The sequence below is a fragment of the Talpa europaea genome (genome assembly GCF_964194135.1).
Source record: "Talpa europaea genome assembly, chromosome: 13".
In the NCBI taxonomy this organism is placed as follows: domain Eukaryota; kingdom Metazoa; phylum Chordata; class Mammalia; order Eulipotyphla; family Talpidae; genus Talpa; species Talpa europaea.
The window spans coordinates 91,658,642-91,682,273 of NC_140080.1; the positions used below are offsets into that span (position 1 = coordinate 91,658,642).

The following is a 23,632-nucleotide window of genomic DNA, read 5'->3' on the forward strand; positions in this document are numbered from 1 at the left end:
AGTGCTAAAGCCAGGACAGTCCCAAGTAGCCACCAGCAGCTGGTCACCCGGACCTTCCCTGCCCAAGGCTCTCTCCTTGCTGCCAGCCTCCCTCCCTCCCATAAACACTGGCTTCTATTCCTAACCACCCACTGTCCCTGGAGCCCTCTGCTCTCCTCCTGTGATAAAATCCCCAGGAGGAAGCCATTGTATTATTAGAGGGCCTGCACCACCACACAGAAGGGATAGTAGCAGTAAAATGTCAGATTCCAGAAAGTAAAATGCTGCATATCAATGGCTGAATGAATCCAATTCTATATGCTGTATGGCAATAACCTGTCATAAGGACAAAGTGTGTGTGTTGGGGAGAGGGGTAGAGGCAGGTTGGGGGAGATTAAAATAATTACACCAAACACTATGAGGATGTTTATACAGAATTTCCACATTCTAAATGAAAATCTAATGTAATTGACCCAGTTTCTTATTTTATGGAGGAGAAAAGGGTGGCTCAGAAAAATGACATCACTTGCTCAATATCACGCAGCTGGGAGACTCGCTAGGCTGGAATTTTACTCCAGGTCTAGGATTCTGTCCTCCATGATCTAGTTCACACGCGCGAGGAGTCAAAATGGCGGCCCCCAGTCAGCCCGGAAGGCGGGAGTCTCCTCCCCCAACGCTCTCCCTCCTGCCCCCGCCCCCTGCTCTGCTTCTCACTTAACAGGAGCAGCGGCTCTTGGCTGCTTTTCCTTTTAAACCACTTTATTGAGGCTGATGGATGTGGGACAGTTTCACGGGCCGGGGATTTCCTTTTCTCTGAACTCAATTGCTTTTAGTGCTGCTTTTGCATCTCCCTCCAGACATCTAACATGCTAATGCTGCTCTCTTTTGCTTTTTATTTTTTAGAGACTATAGATTTTCCTTCATGGAAGAATGCGGTGTCTCTTGAATACCTTGTTCCTCACTCCCCACCTGGTCCTAATGTCCCATTAGAGATCCATCATGAGTCTTGTTCAGCTCAATATTCAATATTTAAATCATTACAACCAAGAACATATTATCCACAAATGGGCTGTAAAAGGAAGTCTGATTCTGGTGTACATTTCACTGTGTAATCTTGGTTTTCTCCGGAGTTACCTTTTTTCCCTCGCTTTTTATTGTTTGTTCAGTGTTTGGTGTTTCTATCATAATGTGTACTCCTTGTGATGGAGGCAGATCATGCTCCCTGTGTTCAATATATTTAAACACATCTGTGCACCTCACAGGATATTTCCCTTAGAGAACTTCAAGAGGCAGGAAAACCCATTTAACATGAAAGCATGTGCTTAAAATGAAGGCAGGGGTCAAAAGTCTGTGATGATAATGTAGAAGGTAAAGTCAGAAACATTATGTGAACCGAAATCCTACCTGCTTCTTGATGAGAGAATCGCTGTCTAGACCCTCCAGTACAATAATCTGCAAGTTCTGAGCCAGGGTAGAACTTCCTGCGCAGCCTGCTCACCATCGCAGCTTTCTTCCCATCTCCAGTTTGCAGGGCTACTCCTCGGTGATGGTTAAATGTCTGCATCTGGACTACAAGTCCTGGCAGCTGAGGTTCTGTTCTTTAGTTCATCCTGGATGTGGAGGAGAAGGATGAATCCAACAAACAATGATGACAAAGGCCAGTGACTGAATCTTAAAAGTCTATCTTTCCATGAGTAAAGATTCTATGGATGGATGTTACTATCAAATTAAATAAAATGTTAATCTACAATTTGCTTCATTCAAGAATTTCTATGTGGACAACTTTGAATTGGATCTGTAGCTAATCCCTACACATTTCTTTTAATTTCCTCTCTAAAGGACCTGAATGTAATTCCATTTAATGACATTATTTAAAACTACCCTGGTCATCACAAAAGGAAAGAGGGAGTGTCTGAGTCAGAGGCTTTATATTTCAGAGTAATGCAATGAACTCTTTCAGACTCACCCAGCCAGCTGCTAACTTCCTCTATGAAGATAGTAAGGTAAATATTTCCAAAGTCCACAACTTAAAGTTTGGCCAGACACTGATGAGAGAGAGAAAGAGGGAGAAATGAATGAATCATGACAGTTTCTTTGTACCTGAGAGTCTGAACTCATCAGAGGCTGTGTGAATTGTTGTTAGTCCTGTTCTTAGCAGCTCTGTCCTCTGGTCTATGGCTGACTTGATGGGGTGTCCTGGGGAGAAAAGCATTTCCCTCCGAGCAGGCGGCAGACCTGGACATTTCCTGTGCCCTCTCGAAAGTGATTTAAACAGCCTTTGGGGAATGATGTTCAAATCTGGATTTTTATATTTCCAGTGCTCTTATTTAAGGCATTAGTAATTGGAATATGCTGATTTTTGCGATTTGAATTTTACCCTTTTAATTACATAACTAGGTACTTAAGTGATTAGGGAATTTATCAAAATCAAGAACCATGTTTTTAGAAGATTTGAAAATATTTCTGTAGAGGAGTAACTATTTATAGTATTACATTTGACTTATGCGTTAAGAATAAAAATTAAGAATGCTCAACAGTAGTTATTCCTTCCCCCACAGGTATATTTTTATTCATATCTGTATTATATATAATACCAGAGATTTTTTTCAATAATGTACCATGAAATGTGATTCTCTTTCCTTGCAGAGATAAAATTATTTTAAGACTAGATAATATTTTGATCATATATTTAAAGCACATTATTTATTAGGTACGGAAAGTTTAGACACATGAAATAGTATGATAATAAGCACATTCTAATGTGTTTTGTCCCTCCTTTTCATTATGTTTTATTTTAAAATTATTCTTCTTTCTTTTGATTAGACTTACATGACTTTAGGAAGAACATGTCTATTTTTTTGTTTTGAAGGAAGGGATAATAAAAAAATCCTCAAGTTCATAGATATCATAAGTTAGCATACAGGCTTAGTCTTCTGTGGAATTTTAGATGCTCAAGTCTTGATGTTTGGGATTTAAAAACATTCATGAATAGTTGTCAACAGGGTGTCCTTTGTGTTAACTTGAAAATGATAAATGTGTTACTTATTTCTATATTAAATAAAATATTACACATATGAATATGGTATATTTTTATTGAAATAAAAAGTTAAAGCCAAGTTCTTTTATGATTTGAAAAGAATTTTCCTTCATTGCTCTGTTTGGACAATGGCATCCTACCATGCTTTCTGGAGCTTAACATCATTTATTTTCCTTTTCGTTTCCTTTTTATTTAACTAAGACCCAGATCACGGGGTGCTTGTATTTGTTGAATTTTAGGTTTTTTTTTTTTTTTTTTGGTGGTGTTTATTTTCTTGAAAAAGTTACTGTGAAAATTAATTATAAGAGAAAAGAATAGCACAGATTTGATACTGTGTTTCCATTTATTCATGTGTTGGCTGATGTAATTTTGGCATATAAAATAAGACATTCAACCGTAAATATTTTGTCTATTTGCCAGTGGGGTTTAGACTTTCTATCAGAGGAGAAGGAAAGGATCTTGTGTTCATTTCTGGATTCATCAGGACACCTGCCTAGAAAAAGATAATAAACGTAATATGTGAAGTGGAAAATACTGCTTCGTATTTATTTTCAAAGCGCATGAACACGCCTGTACAAGAACACTTACGGATCTATCATCTAGTGCCATTTAGAGCCATTTATCATTTTAAAAGTCATCACTTGAGAATTTATATTGTTCTAGGAAAAGCTTGGCTCATGTTTCTCTGTAATCATTATCTAATATGGCTTCTGTGCCACAGAATTCACCTAAACTATAAAAATACATACTCAACGGCCTATTTGCAGAGCAAATTCCTTTTCTTCTTTTCAGTACATTGATAGTTTTGTGTAAGTCACCAGGATGATTAAAAAATGAGAACACAAAAAATGTGATTATTGTTTTGAAAGTGATTTAAAGAATGACTTTTAAAAATATGAAAGTGTTTCCCCCGAGAGGGGAAAGAGAGCAAGACATCAATTTATAAAGTAACAGAAAAGTTGAGACTTGACCGAGGAAAAATGTTCTGGAAAGCATGTTTTGAGTTTGGGGACATAATGCTATGTATTATATATGGTATTTAAGTCATGCCACACTGGACTCGGCAGCTGGGTCTTCAATACAAGGTCACTTAAAATCTTTTGGGTCTTATTTGAAAGAGTCTAGCACTCATTATGTCAGTATATTTAGATCCTTCACAATCCTCCGTGAACTATAATTTTCATTGTAAGTATTTGGAGAGGATTATGATAATTTTGCTTTTGAAGTTACTTTTCTAAGAATGACAATAATTTCATTTTCTATGATTTTTAGCAATCAACATGAATTCTTGAAAACTGGAGAAAACCTAGCCTACACTATCTTCCTGAAATTAAGGAGATTCATTAAAAAAACTTTATTCTTAAATTGCAGATGGTTGAGAAAGCAAGGATGATAGCTCTTTGAGTAGATTGTCTAATGTTATATTTACTTCCTGGAAACAGTACTTTTGCTCTGTTTCAACTTACAAGTCTGGGGCTATTTGAGAAGCGGTAATAGTGACACAGGAATAGTACATAGTAATAGTGTAGGACGTCTATGTGAAAGTGATGGTAGAGAAAAATGGTAGCCAGACACACCAATATGTTCACTGAGGAACTGAAAAAAGAGCTCCCAAGGCCAGTGAGGACAGAAATGCCGTATCAAGAGTCAGGGGACTCTGTCTCGGGTATGAGCACCAGCACATGGAAACACGAAACATAAAGCACATTCATGCAAAAAAAAAAAAAACAAAAACAAAGTATATTGTGATATTGATGCAAGAGAGTTTTAGGGTATTGGGAACGAGGATCGTGGGCCCAAGGAACTTCTCGTTTTAGTTCTACATATTCAATGCTCTGTCCAAGGCTGAAGAAAGGAAACTTCAAATCAAAAGATAAACAAATACAGAAAACGTAGTATTTGCAGAGCATGTCCTCGCAACTCACCTTGCTTTCTCGCCCTCCAGGCTGAGCTCCATTTCACAATGGCCTCCCTTGCTGCAGCAAATGCAGAGTTTTGCTTCAACTTGTTCAGGGAGATGGACAACAACCAAGGCACCGGCAACGTGTTCTTCTCCTCGCTGAGCATCTTCACCGCCCTGGCCATGATCCGTCTGGGCGCGCGGGGCGACTGTGCCGCTCAGCTTGATAAGGTCAGTCTCAGTTGTGATGCTTCCCACAGCTTCCACCATCATCCTCAGGGCAGACTTGTTCTTTTCCAAGAGCATATTGATGGCAGAGTGGCCACACACACGCAAAACAGCCATCGCAATGAATTGCTCCAGCTGTGTGACCAAGGGTCACTTGCTTTTGAAGCTTATAGGTCTTCTTTGAGCTGCGAGACTGCAGGAGTCTGGACTGCAGCTTTGATTCTTGTCCATAGTACACATTTTCCAGCTCAGGAGCATCAGTGTCACCCGGAGAACTTGTTAGAATTGCAGATACTTGTGCTCCACCCCAGACCCACCGGCTCCAACACTATGCAGATGGGGCCCAGACATTTGTGTTTAATGAACTTGCCACTATATGCAAACTGACGTTTGAGGTCCACTGCCTGAGTAAATATGGAGGGGAAGGAAGCACCAGAAAAAAGATACCCGTGAAATCCTAGTTTAAGTACCAGTGACCTGGGTGCAGATGATAGGTGATAGTACAGCCCAGGGGATAGAAGCCCACCTGAAAGCTGATCATTGTCACCACTGGCACCTTTAGGAAGTGCTTATTAACTCACTGTATTGGCACCAGCCAAGCCAGGCTTGCAGGGAAGTGAAATGGTCAAGGTTTCCATCCCTTCTCTTAGGAATTAGCCATAGATTTAGCAACAGATACTGACAGTGTGATTAGAGAGAGGAATGAAGTGTGCTGCCTTCATATTTGCACAAAGAATCCTCAGCCAGGCTTAGGTGTGAAGGCCTGAAGCCTTGAAGTTGAAAACCCAAACAGAGGCACAGAAAACAGACTTGCCCAGTAATTGCATTTCCAGACAAAATTTCCTCACCCTGTGTCACTGCTCATGAGCAATGTAGTCCCGAAATAGCATAGACGGCCTGTCTTTTTGCAAAATTCCAACCAATGAGAGTCTTGAAGTCACAGTCAGTAGAACAAACCCACATCACCTGGGAGTTGTTTAGCTCATTCATACCATTGGCTGGAGGAATGTAAGTGAGTGGGTGGTCCCTGGCTGCCCCGCGCAGGGTCCATCTCCTCAGAGGGAGTGCAGGAGTTTTGGAAGTGACTGTCGTGTGTGCTATGCTTCATCACTCCCTGCGAGAGCAACCACTGCAGAGCCTACAGACATAGCGCTTGAGGAAATTCAGATAAAGTGTGATAGAAAACTTGTAAAAATGTCTTGGGCATAGCAGCAATTTGTAAAGTCACCAGCTTTTGAGAATCACACTGGGAAAGGTAAAACCTAAAATCACTTAATTTCAAACAATTGCTGGATCCTAACCTCTCCCTCAAGTACAAATTTAGCTTATATTTAGATCTTTCCAGATAGTCAATAGCTACTTCTCCATTTTGTTTTGGTGCCTATGTAATTAGCCCTGATCTTTGCTCCCACTTGATTGGACAAAGTTTTCATTTGTTATTTTGCTCTTTTGTATTCTTGCCCAGCCTTCATCAATAAGTAATTATGAAATTTCTCCTCCAGAATGATCAGATGCAAATAATGAAACACATTTCACTTTGTGGCCAATGAATTATGAGACACTGGTTTATGCTACTTCCCCCCACGAAACCTCTGTGTTTTAACCAGGTCCAGGCAGGTGCACACAGCCTCCCTGACCTGCACACTGCATCCCTGCTCTGCGCACTGCCTCCCTGCCTGGTACACTACCTTCCTGCCCTGCACACCGCCTCCCTGACCTGCACACTGCCTCCCTGCCCCGTGTAACAACACACACATCACCACTGACTATGAAGTCTCAGCCCCTTGTTTGATTCTCCAGGTTCCTGCTTGTTGTGCTCACTGCTGTTTTGTCCTTTGCTCGCAGATGCTGCATTTCAGCACCATTCCCGGGCGCGGAAACTCCTCTGACACTCAGGTAAAGACTGTCTGTTCTCGTAGAGCAAAAAGACAGACTGACTTTGGAAAAATTACTGTCTTACTGGCATAGCTCATTTTGCCCTTTTGAAATCAAAGGAACACATTTGATCTCATTTGGATTTCCATAGTGTGAATATTTCAAACACAAGGTTTGATAATTTACTTGTTAGCTATTTATTTAACAATATTTTACTTGTGTGTTGGCTAGAATTGATAAGTTAGCATGGAACGATGTGTCTGCTTTTATTCTTTGCTAATCACAGCCAACTTTGGTGAAATTTATTTAGCACACATACTAAATGAATTCATTATCTTCTGTTAATTTTATTTGGAGATTATTTTAGTAAATCCTTTAATTAACTTTGATCTCAGATACTATTCTGATTGGGAGAAGGCGTGGTAGGGGCATGCAGTGTTGTTACTTTTATAAGGTTGTTATTTTTCAATTCTTTTATGGTATATTTGTTGTTTTTTTTCATATGTAGACAAGAGTATGCGTATCTTTATATACCAAGAATAAATTTTTATAATCTTTTAAATAACAGTCAGGACTCCAATCGCAACTGAAAAGAGTTCTCTCCGATATAAACTCCTCCCACAAGGATTATGAGCTCAGCATTGCCAATGGTCTTTTTGCAGAAAAAGTGTTTGACATTCACAAGGTAAGCGCGGCCTCCTGTGCTAGAAGCGACTCTGTCCTGGGCCTGAGTCTCGGTCAACTCATGCTCTGGATATGGGTTCGCACTTTTCTACTTAGTCAGCAAACAGATTTTTTTCTTGTCACTACTAGTTATGCTCCCGGGAGTCTTCAAACTGTCATCACCCTGTTTTATCCAAAGTATTCTTTACTTCACCTGTGTGAGCCACACGTTCAGGGCCAGGGGACTGACAGACTCCAAGACAGAAGAGAACTTGTCTGTGGCTAGAGACATGGAGCTGTAGTTGGGAGGGGAGCAGGCACTAGTGAAGGCTGTCCTGGGGCAACAGAGGAGAAATCCTCTGAGCTTTGGGTCTACTCGGGTAGTTTTGCATCTCCAATGCCAAGATCTCTCTCCTCACTGCCTTTTGCCTCAGCCATGCCCATGTATCGCTCCTTCCAGGAGCTACTGACTTTTCAGCAAACTCCCTCATAAAAGGAGTTTTGTAAGTGGAGACCCGACCGTTGGCAGAAGAGCAGTTCAGACTTGACACTGAGGTGGGGGATGGGTTCCTTTGAGGTTAGCAGTTTAATTTTAGTGTTATTGTACGTTGTTTGTGTTATCAGTTCTTTGATCATAGTGTCCTGCTCACCCAGAGACCAGTGAGCCCCAGAGTGCTTGCTACCTGTGGCAATGCTCTTGGGAGTGAATGTGCTTTATCTGCCTGGACAACCAGGAGCTGGTTAGTTCTATCCAAGCAGATGTAGAGGCCATGTTTGAGCTCGCTTTACTTCTCCATTGCTCAGAAAACTGTAAATCTCTGCCTCAGTGGTATCTCTCTGGTTTAATCTTCACTTACATATTTGCCAGCTCTCTGTGTTCCACCCAGCCACCACTGCTTGCTCTATCACCCACTCAAATTCTTTGCCCCTCCAGCACCACTCCCAAATCCCTTGGCAGCCTGTCAATTATGAAGCATTAGGCCACTTTGTATTTTTAAATCTTCCCCAGAAAATCCTACACAATGTTTATTTGGGGTTCCCTTGGTGATCGGTGCCACATTTTGCATCTCTATTCCCAAGCACACTGATATGTCCCGGAGGGACAGCCAGCTTTCATGGATGGAAGTTGATATGTTGAGGATACTACATTGTACAGCACATCTCCATGGTCCTTTTTCTGGCACTCAGAGCAATGCACCCAGAAGCACAGGGAATGTGAGATCTGAGCAAGAAAATGGAATATAGGGACAATGCCCATTCAACTCCCAAACATTTACAAACACAGTTTTTCTAAAAACTACTTGATAAAAAACATAATAATCATCAAATTTTAGTCAACCCAGTACAAAGATAGATCAGCTCCAGACATTTTACATTTTGTTTTTATATCATTCTTTTAAAATCATCATTGACTAGGGATTCATCTACTAGAATTCATGAAAACAACAATAATAATTGTGTATAAATTATCTTTACAAAAACTGTAGTATTACAGAAGATGCAACTTCCGTCTCTGATTCCTTGTTCTCCCACCTCCCTCAATCATGCTAAATATGCAGTGGGGACAGAGTTCTGTAGTGTTGTTTCATACTCCAGTTCTGTGCCCATTTGGGTCACTTCAGTGACTCTGAGGATGACTCTGCTTCCTGACCTCTCTCTACCCCATAATTGTAACTGATGCCCAAGTCATGCCCGGAAACTCATCAACACCCAAACGATTCCACTTCTGAAATCTACAACTCTAATTTCCCATTTTGTGGTCACATTATCCCATGGTTCTCTTTCCCTCCTTATTTTATCCCCACCTGTCCTGTTCTTTTACTGCATTGGGTCATTCAGTCTCTTGATCAGTGGCATGAATTCCCTCAGCTGTTGTGCTGGGCATCAAAATGAAAAAAGGAACATCACACACAAAAAATTAACTCAAATGCAAGTACTATAGAAGAAATGTTTTTCTCCTAAATTATTTGAGATGTCTTATCACATTTGAATATTCCAGTGTAATTTTACAATGAAATTCTGCTATATAACCACGACACTACCATGTAAATCAGGAAATTGGCATTGTTACATTACCACCAGCTAATCACTAGACCCATTTGAGTTTCATCATCATCCTTACCTCGCTCCTTATAACAGAAGGATTTAGTTCAGAATCATGCATTATATTTTGTTGTTATGTCACATTAGTCTTCTTCAATTTGGAATAGCTTCTTAGCCTTTCCTTGATTTTCATGATCTTGACCTATTTTTTAATAATAAATTTTATTTTTATATTCCCCATACAATTTCAACCCCCCCATTTTGACCCCAATCCCTCCCCTCCCTCCACCCACTCCCCCAAAAGTGTCTCTGGTTCATAGATTTTTGTTGATTTTGATTTTCACTTTCTTATAGTTATTCATTTTCCTGGTCCCTTATTTAAGTTTTCTAGATTCCTGCTATGAGTGAGACCATCCGGTATTTTTCTTTTTCTTTTTGGCTTATTTCGCTGAGCATGATCCCTTCCAGCGCCATCCATGTTGCTGCAAATTGCATGTGTTTATCTTTTTTGAATGCTGAGTAATATTCCATGGTATATATGTACCACATCTTCTTGATCCAGTCATCTATTTTTGGGCATTTGGGCTGTTTCCAAAGCTTAGCTATTGTAAATAGTGCTGCTATAAACATAGGGGTGCAGGTGCTCTTTGGAATTGATGTTTCTGTGTCCTTTGGGTAAATCCCCAGGAGTGGAATTGCTGGATCCTATGGAAGCTCTATGTTTAGTAGGTCCAGAAACCTCCACACAGCTCTCCATAGTGGTTGCACCAGTTTGACCTTTTTGATGATTATTTGCAGGATCCAGTTTTAGACTGTCCTTCGGTGTGGCTTTCCATGTCTCTTTGTGATTAGAGTTACAGTTTTTGTAGTTATATTGAGATATAATTGAAATATAGTATTGTAGAAATTTAAGGTATATAATGTGTTGATTTGATCACCATATCTATTGCTACATGATTATCACCATAACATTAACTAGCAACTCCATCAATTTGATAAAAACATCACAGGCATAGTGCTATATCCATTACATTATCCTTATCAAATCCTGTAAGTATATTGATTTATCCTACTGGTGGTAATGCTATCTTTGATGACTTAATTAAATTTCTTTGCTGTGAAGTTACTCTTTACCTTTCTTGTTCAGTAATTTTTTTTTGAGAAGTGCTTTCAGGTTGTGACAAATGGATTTACCTTGAATGTATTAAACTAAGTGAAATACATCAGATGGAGAAATACCTATGATTTAATTCATACTAAACTAAGCAAACACATAAACAAAATAAAATGTAAACAAGTTATTAGATATAGGAACAGAATGGTGGTTACCAGAGGAGAAAGGGGTTGGAGGGAGGGTGAAATGGGTGAAAGAGATTGGCTGAGTGGTGATAGGTGGAAACTAGACATTTTCTAGTCTAGTTTCTAGTGGTACTCATGATGTAGTGTATACAGATGTCTAATACTGTAAGCTTCAATTTATATAGTGTTATAAACCAATGTAACCTTAATAAAAATTTATAAAAAGTGAAAAATGAGTAACATAGCCCAAGCATCATGATATAATGATGGGGCTCTGACTAGTGAAAACTATTTACTTTAATTAAAAAAAAAAAAAACATTTTTCTTGACCACAAGATGGGGTAATTCAGTGGGCCCCCTCACATTATAATTACACAAAGAACAGTCATTAACTCAAGCATCTGACAGCATCAATGCAGGAGACAGTGAAGTGAAGTGTTACCAGCTTCCCGATGGTCCTAGACATGTGATGGGAAGGGACAATAACAACCCACAGAGATTAAAGTTTCTTGAAGGTTGTAGTTCCCAGCTTTAAACCCTGCTGTACCACATGCCGTATCAATCAAAGAGCTTCTCACAAGCACTGGATCACATGTTCATTTTTTATTAGCATTCAGGTATAATGAAAAGCATGGCAGGCTATGAGTCAGAAGACCTGAGTCCTGTCTCTTTTCATAGTTAGTTCTGTGTCTTTCAATAATCAGTTGATCTGTCTAGATTTCAGTTTCCTCATTGAAAAATGAGAGAATTGTGTTACACAGTCAATATGGATCTAAATTCTTATCATTTAATATTTATCATTGAATCTTGAATGAACATATTTTTGGAAAATGGAAATTAGACATAATAATGTCTTGGCAGTTAAATTTAAAGTGCCACTAATGTACCCCTTTAATTCAATATTCAATAACCATTTCCTGCACACTGATCATGTATAAAGAAGTGTACAATATATGGTGGGATGACTAAGTAACTCAATGTTGATTTAACATTTAAAAACCAATAGATGCAATTCACTATATTGTGAGATTAATGGAGAAATAACTCAATATCAATTCAATAGGTGCAGAAAATAAAACTTTTACAATCTAGAAAAATTATATTCTACATAAAATATTCTTGGTAAAATATCAAATGTTTTCCCCTTGACACTAGGAGCAAAAAGAGGACATTTTCTGTAAATATTACACTGGAGGTCATAAAGAATAAAACACTGAGCTAGGGTCACAGATAGGAAAAAAAAAGAAGTAAAATATTTTTGGATTGGGAAAGAAACTCATTTTTCACAGATAACACTTATACATATAGAAAATCTGAAGGATTTTATAATTAGATATAATAGTGAAGTTTGCAAGGTTAATATAAATAATCCATTTATATTTCCATGTACTAATGAAAATTAGAAAATTGAAATTATCTTATCTATACTATCTACAGGAGAATTATAAAACATCTAATACCAAGGAATAAATGTAACGATAGATATACACAAAATGAAAAACATTGCTAAGAGAAATCAGACTTTAAAAAGAAAGGATACATCATGTTTCTGGGTAGTACACTCAATGTTATAAAAATGTCTATTATTCCCATATTTATTTTTAGATTTAGCGGCTAATAATTTTGAAGAAATTGACAAGATAATTTTAAAATTTACACAGAATTGCAAAGAATAAAGAAAAGTCAAGACAACTACAAAGAAAAGGACAAAATTTGGAGGACATATTACTGAAAATCAAGGCTTTAAAAACAAAAATAATTAAAATTTGTGGGTATTTTTTCAGAGATTGACAATAGACTATCAGGACATGTATAGTTCTCAAGCAGACTCACACATAGGAACACTTGACTTATGAGAAAATGATTGTGTATAACAAATGACATTGGTTCAACTAGCTAGACATATTTAAAAATGCAGATTGATGCCTATTTTATTACAAAAAAAGTAAATTACAAGTGGATCATGAATACAAATTCTGAATGGTAAAACAAAGTTTTAGAAGATAAATATAGATTGTTATCCTTATAATCTTAGATAAATTTTTCTGTTTTATAATGTATAAAGCACTAGTCTTAAGATATAAATCATGTGTTTCTGTACACTGAAAATGAACTATTAGAAAATAAGTTAAGAGAACAATCCATTAACAATGGCACTAACTAACTAACTAACTAACTAACTAAATAAACAATCTAAGAGTAAATTTAACCAAGAAGGTAAAGGATCCTTAAACTGAAAACTATAAAATAATATTGAAAGAAATTGAGGACAACACAATGTATGGAAAAATAATCTGTGCAGTAGATTGGGAGAATATTGTGAGTGTCCATTTTACCTAAAGCAATATACAGATTCAATGCCATCCCCATTAAAATTCCAATAACAATATTTTCACGGAAATGAACAAGCAGTCCTAAAACTTGTATGGAACTACGAAAGAGCCTGAATAGCCAAAGTAGTCTTGAGAAAGAAGAACAATCAGAGGTATCACACACGCTGATTTCAAATTATGTTATAAATCTACAGCAATCAAAAACAGTATAACATTAGCACAAAAACAGACACAAAGATCAATGAAGCAAATGAAAAACACAGAAACAAACTTATACATACATAGTCATTTAATTTATGACAAAGGAAGAAAGAACATACAACAGAGAAAGGACAATACATACAATGAATGATGTTAGGCAAACTGGACAGTCACATGCAAAGGAATGAAACTAGACCACTATCTTACATCGCACATTCAAAATTCATTCAAAATGAAATAAGGTTGGAATGTAAGTCTTGAAATCATAAAACTCCTAGAAGAAATCAGAAGTGGTATACTCCTTCACATGGGTCTTAGTGATGATTTCTTGGATCTGACTCCAAAAGCATAAAAAGCAAAAAATGAATAAATGTGGCTATATAGAGTAAAAAGCATCTGCACATCAGAGGAAATCAACAAAATGAAAAGGCAACCTACTGAATGGGAGAATATTTGCAAATCATACATCTGACAAGGGATTTAATATTCAAAATAAAGAATCCATATAACTCAAATTTTCAACAACTTTTACACACATAAACACATACAATGGAAGAATACTCAGCTATTAAAGAGAGTGAAATCTTGCCATTTGGGGTCTCCCTGGTGGCCAAGGGGTTAAGTCTCAGCACTATGAAGCTATCTGCAGCCACTGCAGCACAAGATAGATCCCTGCCAGGGAGCTACCCACATGGCACAGCAGACCTCTCCTGTCTTGCCCGCTGCTCCCTGCAGCAGAGTATTTCAGTCAGTCTGCCTGTTCTGTTCCCCACTCTGTCTCTGGTGAATCCTCTCACCCTACCCCCCAACACACACACCTCTGGCCTATACCCCAGCTCTTGTATGCATTAATAAATAAATCTTAAAAAACAAATAAATCTTGCTATTTGTAACAATATGAATGAAACTTGAGGGTATTATACTGAGTAAAATTAGTCTGACAGAGAAAGACAAATATGTGTGTTCTCATCTGTGAAATCTAAAAAAGCAAACAAATAATAACAGCAAAACCAAGCTTGAAGACACAAAGAACAGATTGGTTTTTGCCAGAGAGGAGGAGAGAGGGGAGCTTTGGGTAATGGAGTAAAGATGTATAAATTTCCAGCTGTAAAATAAATAAATTATGGCGATCCAATATAAGCATGTTAATTTTATAGTTAATAATATTGTATTGCATTTTTAAAAGTTGCTAAGACTGTAAATCTTAAAGAAAAAAATGTTAATTATAGAGGGCAAAGGATGATAACTAGACTTGTGATGATCATTTTGCAATATATTAAAATATATAATTATTATGCTGTACACCTGAAACTATGTTACATGTCAAGCTTACATTAATGAATAAAAGGATAAATCAGATCACATAGATGGCATTAGAATTAAAAATATTTTTCATTAAAAGACACCATAAAGAGTTATAAGGCAAGCTGCAACTTGCCTTCTAAGGCAAAACATATTTCCAATACTGGGCCTCCCTGGTGGCGCAGCGGTTAAGCGCTGAGTTGAGAAGTTGCCCGCAGCCTCTGCAGCGCCGGTTTGATCCCCCGCCACCACCGGGCGAGGGTCCCACATGGTGCGCAGACCTCTCCTGCCGCCCGCTGCTCCCCTCAGCAGCGTACTTCATCAGTCTGTCTGTTCTGCTCCCTACTCTGGCTCTGGTGAATTCTCTTACCCTCTCCCGCTTCTGACTGTACCCAGTGCTTGTATAAATAAATAAATCTTTAAAAAAAAAACCAACATATTTCCAATACATATAGGCAATAATAGATTGATAACCAAATACAAAAACTCCTACAAAATAATATAAAAATTCAAACAGCCCAGTAGAAAGTTTGAATGGCATTTTGCAAAATATTTAAATGACCCATAAACATACGAACCATCTACCTCAATAGTTTTACTCTTTGTCATTTTGGTTTCATTTCCCCTTTTAATGACATAAACAACAGTGTTTGAAGGAGATTGATAAGACAGAGTAACTGAACAAAAATTTTATAAATATAAATACAAATATAAATATATATATATATACTATTAGTAGCCCATCCCATAGCTGTTTTACTATTTTCTGGGAATGAGGGAATCCTACATTCATGAACTTCCCTGGGCCAGAGATTGGTTTCTAAAACTACTCTTTGTAACCGTGCTGGAATGGATTCATGGTTGGGTGGATGGATGGACGGGTGGATGAATTAATCAGGAGATGAAAATTTCATCCATGGAAATTACACACAAAGCTATCCTTATGGAAGTAATGCCATCCTGTAGATAGACAATGGGTCAATATCTAATTCTAATCATATGGTTTGAAAATCCTCTAAAACTTATTAGGGTACCCTCTGACAATATTTAGGTGTTATTTCACAAATTATAAAGATATTCCCCTCAAAATATATATATGTGTATTTGTTGTACTGCTGATGTGCTGATTTAGTTAAGTAGCTATGATTTCTTTTTATGAAAAACAAGTATTTCCTGAGCACCTAATATATACAAGGCAATGTGCTGGCAATACAATAATATACGAGTCATATATAGATTTCCCTGAATGTTGTGGCTTGTGAAGAGTTCAGAAAAATCTCAAAAGTAAGCAGGATGCAGTATGATAACAGCTAGTAAGAAAATGAAGGTGAAAGGACTGTTAGAGGACATAGGAGGAACCTGGGAAAGCCTTCCAGTCAGGAGAGACATCTGTGCTTAGCGTTAGATAATGAGGGAGGCTGACCATGGGAACAATGGGATATTCCAGGTAGAAGAATGCTGTCCAAAGGAGAGAGGACACATAGTACTTCTGAGGAGCACCAAGTAGTTGGTTTGGTTAGCGAACAGAACATGAAGGAGGTGGCTAGAAATGAGGTGAATGAGGACATCAGCAGAGCTTTGGGGTTTGGACTTTAACTTAAATGCAAGAAGTTGCCTTGGATGGTTTTCAGTAGGAGGGAAGTGACACAAGCAAGGGAAACAGGAGACTGCCTAATGTATTTATGGTGAGAAAGCAATGGTAAAGCAAACGGGTGGACTGTAACAACCATTAGCCTCCCCCAATCCATTTCTGATCAACTTAAAGCAGTGTGCTTGCTCTGCAAGTTAAACTTCAAGTCTCCAGCACCCCCTTTCAAACCTATTTCCATATTTCTAGCCTTATTTCTTTATATTTGAAGCAGGAATAAGTCCTTGGGTAAGGCAGTGAAAATGAACAGATAAGTTCAAATATATATATACATACGTGTGTGTGCGCGCACGTGTGTGTGTGTGTGTATATATATATATATATATATATATATATATATATATAAAGCTTAGTTGGTACCAGTTCATAAATACAAGAACAATATGTTACTCACAGAATGTGTACTACTTATATTTTTAGAACTTTATTGGGTGTGCGGAAAAATTATATCATGCCAAAGTGGAACGGATTGACTTTACACATGATGTAGAAGATACCAGATATAAAATTAATAAATGGATACAAGATGAAACACATGGTGAGTGTAATCCCCTATTTACTTTGCCACAAAATTTACCAACTGTATGTGAATGCTGACAGCTGTGAACCTTAAAGCTGGGAGTCTTTTGTTCATATAAAGAATAGCTTCTCCCAATCTACAGTAATGATTGTTGTTATTTAAATTGCTTTAGTATTTGTCTGCAGTGTGGTTTTGGGTAATCTTATAATTTGAATGCTTTATCCTTTTTAGAAATCTTGTCTATTACATGATCTCATTCAATTGGGAACAATCCAGTGAGACAAATAGATTTTATTATGAACATTTCGTAAGTTAGTGACAAGTTGAAGTAATGACTAGTTAGTGAACAAAGACTAAGAGCGGTCTGTAGGATGTTATTTTCAATGAACACAGCATAACACACCAACCTGATGATCAATCCAGTGTCTTACTGTAATTTCTTGACTAAAAAAACCCATTAAAATTATGATGTCCTGTTGTCGATGACATATATTTTCATTTCATTGCTTAAACAATAGGGAAATGTATTCATTGTTTTGTTAATCAGCAAATTCCAAAGTTAGTAAGTCCTTTACCTCAGACTGAGGCTTGATTTATACTCTGAGAAATATACCTTTGCTGAATCTGACTCTGTCTCAAAAGTATGAAACAAGTGATGTGCATTCTTAAACATAGATATTTAGTTCTGGCATAAGAATAGTGTCTCAACTTTTTTTTTGTTCATTCATTTATATAATATCAGCAGATGATCATTAGTAAGCACACACTTCACTATTTATTAATCAAGAGAAACTAGACAATTACTTTCCTAATAATGGAGTAGGATTCTATTTAGTGTTTAGCACTTAAGGGTATTAGATCACTAATACTAATACCAATTATTTCTCTTCCTTTCTGTGCAAATCTGTATCATTATTCTCATGTCTACAAACATATGTTCTCAATACTCATGGGAAACACTTCAAAATGCTGCTAACATCCCACCAAACCCACCCAGTTCTTATTTCCCCCCATTCTCCACAGACTGCCTGAGCCACGCTGGCAAACCTGGTTCACTTTCCTCATGCACTTTCTCCTTTGCAGTGAATTCTGAGCAATCATTTTTGATCATCTTCAGGACAATCCAAAATTCTTTCCAGACATTCAAGACTCTTCATTAGTTGACCTCTGCCTCCAAACTTCCCAACCTCGCTTTCCCTAACACATTGAAATGAGTTGGGGTTTCCCCAATTATGCCTCAGTTATCCAAGATACCTTCTCTTTGAATAGTCTCAGCTTCCCGGAAGTTCTGCCCATTCCCCACCTTTGCATCAGCTCAATCAGGTGGCCAGTCTAGTTGGCTGTCCCTGTCCTGTCTGATGCACTACATCTGTGCTTGGTGGCTGCCTCCCCTGAGCTGAACTGTGAGTCCAGGGGTGGCAAGGACTGTGTTTTTCATTGTTATGATTCAAGTTTCCAGCGCAGTGCTTGGCATCCAGCAAAAATCTCATTCATATGGAATGAAGTAATTAACCCTTTCAATGGAATGGAGTTAAATTATATTGTGTTAATGGCCTCCTCAATGCAGTAAAGGCAGTTTGGTGCCTATAAGCAGGGAGAGGCCCTGGGAATTGTCTTCCTGGGTGGGAATCCTGTTGCCATAACTCTTCTGTCGTGTGACTTTGTACATATTACTTAATCTGTCTGTGCCCCAGTTTCCTAAATAGGAAATGGATACAACAATAGGGCTTACCTCACAAGTATTTTGTGAGGAAGAAAGAAAATATTGCACATAAAGAAATTAGAAAGTGTTGGGCATAGTAATTGTTCAAGATTATTACTAATATCATTATTACAATAATTATTACAAGGAAAAACCTCATGATTATCTAATAGGTCTTTATAAACATTAAAACTTGCATTAAAAATGAACTAATAAATCACAACAAAAATAACTCTAGTATTGTGAAAAATGTGATTATCAGAGGGAAAGGGAAGGGCTGGGAGGAGGGGGGCAGAGGGGCCTAGAGGAGGGGCACTAGAACTTTGGTTGGGGGGGAGGTGACGCTTATACGTGTGTTGAAGGGTGAAGCTTCACTCCCAGAGTTTACACAGAACAAGTTACAGTATCAGCAAACGAGTAACAAGTCAATACACTAAAATTTTAGTTAAGTATTTTTCTCAATTTGCTTTTTCAAAGGAAAAATCAGGAACATTTTCCCTGAAGGTAGCATAAGCACATCGGCTGTGATGGTGATGGTGAATGCTGTCTACTTCAAAGGCAGGTGGGAGTCTGCCTTCACCAAGCGCGATACTCTCAACTGCCGTTTCAGATCTCCTAAGGTATGGAAATCTATTTTATTTAGGACTTTTTTTGCCAGTAGTATTCCTCTTCAGAGGATATGTATTCACAATGGAGTCACCATTTCTTATTTCATTTCTCCTAGGGCTTACTGCACAGTCACTATACAGTTACTTGCTTATAAAACAAATTTTTGAATTTTCCTGCTCCTGCAGGTCATGGAACAGAACTGGAGGTCCTGTAAATTGATAATTCTTGAAATATATTCAAAATTGGGAAAAATAACAAAGTATGGATTCAGTTTATGAATTTTAATTGGGAACCTGTATGTGAAAATGTAGCTTTTTGTTTTTGTGATTCTAATTGTGGGGCATACCAGTAGCTATGATTTTTTTCCTGAGTCAAAGCAAAAATATGTTTCCTTTCATAAAGGGAAAAGTTGTATTTCATAAAGTTATGCATCTTGAATGTTGGTTATATCTGTTCCTTTATTTAATTCTATTTGACTTAAAACATCTTAACCAGACATCATGAAACAACAATATTTATGATCAATTTGTACATCATCATTTTAGTATAGAAATGTCAAAGATCTTGACTCCAGAAAGAACATGTGGGGGTCCTTACCTCTTAGAAGCTGTGTCATCTTGACCACTGTAGACTCCCTAATCACATGTGCAATAGAATGATTCCATGAATTGATCTCTGAAATTCCTTTCAGAAATCAGACTTTTCAGAAATTCCGATCACTCAGCCTTTTATGTTGAGGCAAGGAAATTCAGAATTAACTTTTAAACTGAGTTTTATTTTTTAAGTGGGAAATAGCATTATTCAAATAGTTTTTCCGCATGATAAGCTTTAGACACCAGAGTACTGAGAGCTGATAAAAATCAATCAAATATCAATGAATGAGTGAGGGGGTGGGGAATGAAAGGCCACCTAGGCAGGGTATGGTAATGTTCTGGAGGAAGAAAGGCATCGATGGTAGGGTAGAATGGGGGCCAGGACAACCTCTAGCCTGGTTATAGGGACTAGCCCCCAGCAGCCTACATGGAGAACAGCCTATCTCCCCTGTGTCAAATATTTTGAGGAATAATTTGTTTTTATAAGATCTCATTCTTAAATGGTGTGGTTTTGATGATCTAGTCTGTTTTTTTTTTTTTTTACTTCTGATGAGAGAAAGAAAAAAACCTATAGCATTTATTTTAATTTTAATGCTATTTAAAAATTATTCATTACTTGTTATATGGACATTTTCAGATAGAACACTAAGGCACTGCTCCAAGTGCTAGATATATTAGAATATATCCACATAATTCTTAAAATAATCCCATGCAGTAGAGATGACTGTGGAGTAAGTGGAGGCACTTACCCAATGTCACACAGCTGGGGAGTTTTAAACTCAGTTATACTCAAAGTCTGTGCTTTTAGCACTAAGATGTGCCCCAGCACAACCACTATTTGCAACATGTCAAGGAAATCTCTATAGGAGCAACTGAGCAAAAATTGAAGCACTATTCTTATTTCACGTGGTTAATAAGTGAAATGAGGTGTGCTTTATATATATATGTGTGTATGTGTGTGTGTGACTTGACTTCTTGACTTTCAGTGTCCTGGGAAAGCAGTCTCCATGATGCATCAAGAACAGAAGTTCAACATGTCGGTCATTAATGACCCACCGATGCAGGTCCTTGAACTCAGGTATCACGGCGGCATTAGCATGTACATCATGCTGCCTGAGAACGAGCTCTCCCAGGTAAGCTGCTGCTGTCACTTTTGCTGTTGGGAAAGGCTTTTAGGATACTGTTAATTCTGTGTTCATCCATCAACTTGAAGATTTCAAGTCATTTGGAATACTAGAGACTTGTGCATTTATTCATTGACTTAGCAAATATTTAGAGCACCTACAAAGTGCCAGGCATGGTTTTAGCTGTTGAGATTTTACTAGCTTTAAAGTTGGGACCTTCTGAAATCTCAACTATGGAGTGACCAGGGCATGAAGTTCAGTTTTCCTTGCCCTTAGCTATGAAAAACACTTTTTTGGTGTATTATTGAGTGATAAGCTAAAAACTTCAGGTAGCAGGAATCGAATGGCATTTTTTGTGTCTTTGAGCATTACAATGTATGGTCTCACTCTGTGCTGAGCCTCCAGGAGAAGCAGAGGCTAAGGGGTTACCCTGGAGGGGTGTAGCAAGAGCTACAGACCAGTACAGGCCAGCAACCCCCCCACCCCCACTGCCTCACCCTCAGGCAAAACAGAGATCATGGTGGTAGCTCAGGTCCCAATCACCTGTCAGCCCTGCGTCCTCTTCTCCTTGTGAATTTGGTCCCCTGAGTCTGCATCCTGTCTCAGCAGCGGGGATTTCGCCTCCCATCTGTGTGCTTCCAATCCACAGGGATATTTATTGAGCCACTCACTGTGTGTCAAACCGCGTGCTCTGCATTTGATTAACGAGATCTGATTTGATATGGACAGCCAGGAAGCTGTCATGAAGTTGGCACTGGTAAATCTAAAGTGTGGCAACATGAAATATTGTTACTCAGTAAGTCAAAAATTAAGTTGATAAGCGTAACCGTCAGATTTTATAGCTTTAAATTATTTTAACTTCAAAGAATCTGCAATAATAGATAAGTTGTTCAGATAAAACAATATATTTATATATTTCAGAAGATAGGTTTGTTCTTCTGCTTATGTCCTGAATTTTTTTTCTATAATAGATTGTCCTAACGTACAGATCAGATTTTTTTAAAAGCTAGAGATCCACCTAATTCTACATAACTAAATAAAGATGAAAATGTTGGCCAATCAGTGGGTTAAGTGAGGAAAAAATTGGATAGTTTTGCAAAATATCCACAAACTGGACATAGACAGAAAAGTTAAAATACACTAAACTTGATGATATAAAGTCAGATCCTTGAAAAAAATACAAGTACGGTTAAATAGCTGTGAAAAGATGTTTAGGATTCCAGAGAGCCTGACTTCAAGAAGAAATGTCCACATGTAAGGTTTGTAAACAATGGTCATTAATAGTCTCCTCGTGGTAAGCCTGGAATAATTATGTGATCATATTCTCAGCATTTAAGAGTCCGTAAATTCGATATGTGAATCATTTGGGGGCAGCGAGGGTGCTGGAGAGAGACATGGGCTTGTAGCTGAGTAACTGAGTTTCCTCACAGTGGCCCTGGGCTATTTCCACTGTCTTGAGCATCAGCTCTTTCTTGCATTAGGTAGCAGCATCCTCCTGGGACGGCTCCCAGGCATTGGGGGTGACTGTGCTGAGAGATACTGATCACCCAATCCTGGAGGCTAGAGCTCTGGGCTCCTTGCCCCAGAAAGCTGGAGTTGCATTGATTACTCCTGCAAGCTGAGAAGCACTACCATTTACTGAGCCTTTCCTGTTGAGAAAATGGCCAGGAAACACTAATATAAACAATCTTGAGCTCCTTTCTTCCTCTGAGGCGCTGATTCTCTAATTCCTCCCCCTGCTTATCGCTGATGATATGGCTCTAAATTGCCCTTTACATATTCCTCCAGGTCGAAAGCAAACTGAACTTCCGGAATCTGATGGACTGGACCAATCCAAAAAAAATGAGGCCTCAGTATGTGGAGGTCTTCCTTCCTCAGTTCAAGATAGAGAAGAATTATGAACTCAAACGTCATTTAAAAGCCCTGGGGCTGAAAGACATCTTTGATGAATCCAGAGCCGATCTCTCCGGTATCGCTGCGGGAGGTCGTCTGTATTTGTCCAAGCTGATGCACAAGTCCTACATAGAGGTGACAGAGGAGGGGACAGAGGCCGCGGCTGCCACAGGAAATAACATCATGGAAAAGCAGCTCCCTGAGTCCACGGTGTTCAGAGCCGATCACCCATTCCTATTTTTCATCAGGAAGGATGACATCATCCTATTTAGTGGCAAAGTCTCCTGCCCTTGAAAATTCAATTGGTTTCAATTACAACTATGCCTGCAACATCAAGGAAACACTGCCAGTGACAGATCTGAGTTCCTCTGGAAGCAAGGGAGGGTTCCTTTGCATTTACTTCCTTCTAACAGTGCTTGAAGGTGATTTTGGTGACTTGACTCTTTTCAGGCACCTGGTTGATTGTCCCAAACTCAGCTCTTAGCATTTCTACCACCATCTGCCATTTCTTATCTCATTGTCTATCTACCGCCGCTCATTCTTACCTCTCCCCCATAGCCACTACTCTTGCACACAGATTTGAGCATCATCTGGGAATTAGAGGGTGGACTGTAGGTCATGGCAATGTAGAAGCAGACCTAGGGCTCATTCCTGAAACTCTATACTTATCATAGATATTCTAG

General features: G+C 38.3%; 1 protein-coding gene across 2 annotated transcripts; it reads left to right on the forward strand.

Moving 5' to 3' along the window:
- Window positions 1-1,943: 1,943 nt before the first annotated feature.
- Window positions 1,944-23,243, forward strand: SERPINB7 (serpin family B member 7; the record flags this gene model as incomplete). Of its 2 annotated transcripts, XM_084252027.1 has the most annotated exons (8): window positions 1,944-1,982; window positions 4,962-5,147; window positions 6,990-7,040; window positions 7,588-7,704; window positions 16,929-17,046; window positions 19,208-19,350; window positions 20,919-21,065; window positions 22,845-23,243. In XM_084252027.1, the coding sequence occupies exons 2-8, from the start codon at window positions 4,980-4,982 to the stop codon at window positions 23,241-23,243; spliced, it is 1,143 nt and encodes a 380-aa protein (XP_084108153.1). In that variant the 5' UTR covers window positions 1,944-1,982; window positions 4,962-4,979. The 2 variants fall into 2 exon arrangements, with proteins under 2 accessions (XP_084108153.1, XP_084108152.1); XM_084252026.1 differs by lacking the exons at window positions 1,944-1,982; window positions 6,990-7,040 and having other exon boundaries at window positions 4,704-5,147.
- Window positions 23,244-23,632: the final 389 nt, after the last annotated feature.